A 2,955-nucleotide genomic window follows, 5' to 3' on the forward strand; every position below is an offset into this window, starting at 1 on the left:
GTTTTTTTTTTGGGGGGGGACGGGGTAGGTAGCTAAATGGGATCAAATTTTCTCAAGTTGACCTCTTCACCTTGAATTACAGACTGTTACTAAGCTATTGTTAAAATCCAATATTCGAAAACAGAAGTCAACAATCAGAAACGGAGGTAAATGCTCGAACTGAAAGAAGTCAAAATTCAAGTCATGAACAAACTTGCTTTCTGCTAAAAAAAAAAACCTGTAGAATATCATTACTCCTCTTCGAGTCGTAAAAACCTGTAGAATCTCATTACTCCTCTTCGAGTCGTAAAAACCTGTAGAATATCAATACTCCTCTTCGAGTCGTAAAAACCTGTAGAATCTCAATACTCCTCTTCGAGTCATAAAAAACCACGATGTCCCCAATAATAGCCGCTATCGCTTCGCGGCTATTAAACATAAATAATTATCGAAAGCTACTCGACTCCAATGCACCCCTCCCTTTTGCTACTCCTTTCCCCCTTTCCCCTGTCTCAGTTACGTTTACGATAACATGACTACCCCATCTACTCGCGAGTCGTTTGAGAGCAATTCTCGCAACGTTAGTCGGTTATGTTTTGGATTAATTACTCCAGTTGCTTTTTCGGATCTTTTCCGTTTCTGACCCCCAGCCTAGTACGTACATACTATTTGCAACCTCCAGAACACGTGCTATATTAACACAAATATTTGCTGCACTGAAGCACAGGTGTGTGCCATAACGTACTGGGGGAAGGCGGGGTAGGGTCAATAACTTATCAGCACAGAACCACGCATATATTTGTTCCCACATGCAAAGCAAAACAATTCACAAATTCGTCTATTGTAGTAGTAGTTATGAACACAAACTAACTCGACTAAAACAGAAGGAATTATGCGATTCAACTTGTTCAAGGTGGCTATCTTTTCCTCTTTAGTTGCTTGTTGAGGCGCGACTACTTTCTCCCGAATGGCACAGGGCAATCTCGGGTAGGACCCAGTCGACAACACATCCACTGCATGTGGTATGTAGAAGGTGGGCAGCTTTGCATTTGCTGTAACGCAACATTAAGAACTTAATTGTTTATGTACAAGAGTTCTAAAAATTGACTAAATAATTGAATCGAAAGCCAAAAAATAAAATCCCCGCCATTCCGGAAGACTAGGAACTCAGCGGACTCCGTTTTTTTCTTGTGGATTCCGAAGATAGACTACCCATATTTCAGGCTAAATTTTTCAGCTGGGGCTATTTATTTAAGTCTATTGGGCAAGAAAAACTTACTTTAAAACCGAAGATTGCATTCTTGAAAAAAATTGCTCGAAAGTGAACGTCCGAATAATTGTAACCTAAGTCTTCATTGGCCATGATATGAAGTCTATCAGCTGTCATGACAAAGTATGATGCCTGTGTGTGAAGGAAATGAGTCATCTGGGCACTGCCATCTACCCTAGAGGCTCCAGCAGCCCACTTGGCCAGAGCCAACACCCTCACTAACATCTGTCTGGTCCTCACACACCACTTACACAACTCCACCTGTGCAATCAGACATTATTATAATCTTTCTAATGAAGAACCAACGGACGTTAAAAAGAATTTATTTATCCGAATCTAAATGTTACATCAATATAATTAATATATCAATATATCAGCACAGAGGGAGACTCGGAAAGCCCCGTTGTCTGTCCTCTCCAATGCAAAATATTGTGCAGTAATTTGTATATTATTCATTGGAGAAATTAATTAATTCTTTCTTTCTTTCTTATATGGAACAGGTCTGTAGAGCCCTCAGAGTGCCTACACTAAGAACTATTAATTAACGTAGTTTTAAAGAATTTAAATTTTTATTTATTTTTTAGGTATTGTAGAGGAAATTATACTGATGGACAGTAGAATTTTTCTCTCACTCTAATATATCGTTCAATAGTATTTTTGTATTTGGTAGCTAACATTCAACATTCTTTTGAAGTTGAAGTTCGAAAACGTCCTGTATTCTGCTAAGATGAGAAAATTCTGCAAGTCTTCAGAATAATCCAGTGGGTTGAACTTTTCAGAAAAGTCAAATTTACGGTCTCCTACCCCCCCCCCCCTATCAACCACATAGCTGGCTCTGCTATGTAATGGCATAAAATTTTTTAATCGGGACGTGCATAATGCACTGGGGAAGAATAGCAGAAAAGATCCATTTCACCTTTCGTTCAACGTCCGGCTTCCGGGGTAGCAATTCCGTGAGCACCATCAATTCATGATACGCAGTTTGAATTGCTCTCTCTATGATCAGTGACAATTTCACTGTCTCCTGCTGAGGCACACCATCAATGGGAACAACAGCAGTCTGTCTCTGGAAATTCATTCACCCACTTCGCTCAAGTTCATTTTTTTTTCTTTTTCTTAAGATACTACTAACATATGCGAGCTTTGCAATACATTGCCGTTTCAAGCTCGATTCATTGACGAAAAAAGGATTCAGGAAAGGTTGAACAAGCTGCTTTCGGTGCCTCCATTGAGCTCTAACTCAATAAACTCATTCTTGATTGAAACTCCTCAATAGCGCAATCTTCGAAAGGCATTAAAACTAGATCCAAATCTCCATATTTAAAAATGATGAGTTTATCTTCTAATCTTTAGGCATTAACTGCATTGAGCTTCAGATCATTAATTTCAGAACAATCATAAAAATTATAAAATGCATCTGAACTCGCACCTTTTTCAATGAAAAATATGTGTTGATGTCATACTTATCTGTCAAAAAATTCATCATCAAGACAATGACACTTACGTCTTCCATGACTGCATGGCCAGCCATTTGAGTGACCGATGGATCGAGGGAGGGTGGCAAGGGTCCACTGTTTGCAAGGAGAGGGTTGTTGGACTGACCCGAACTACCCACTAATGCAGACGTGCTCATTGCCATAGAAAACTGAAATAGTTGCTACAACTAACAAGGAAACTTAAATTTTTATGGATGCATTTGAAGAAGA

The 2,955-nt window shown here is 39.2% G+C and overlaps 1 protein-coding gene across 1 annotated transcript; it reads right to left on the reverse strand.

Moving 5' to 3' along the window:
- Window positions 1-752: 752 nt before the first annotated feature.
- On the reverse strand, window positions 753-2,955 carry LOC142357054 (mediator of RNA polymerase II transcription subunit 14-like; the record flags this gene model as incomplete). Its single annotated transcript, XM_075408771.1, has 4 exons — window positions 2,754-2,955; window positions 2,166-2,315; window positions 1,324-1,510; window positions 753-1,031 (listed from the first exon to the last, which is right to left on the reverse strand). Coding segments are annotated over exons 1-4 (751 nt in total), but the record flags the coding sequence as incomplete, so codon positions are not given.

Source organism: Convolutriloba macropyga, unplaced genomic scaffold, assembly GCF_964194025.1.
Source record: "Convolutriloba macropyga unplaced genomic scaffold, txConMacr16.3 SCAFFOLD_985, whole genome shotgun sequence".
NCBI classification, from domain to species: domain Eukaryota; kingdom Metazoa; phylum Xenacoelomorpha; order Acoela; family Convolutidae; genus Convolutriloba; species Convolutriloba macropyga.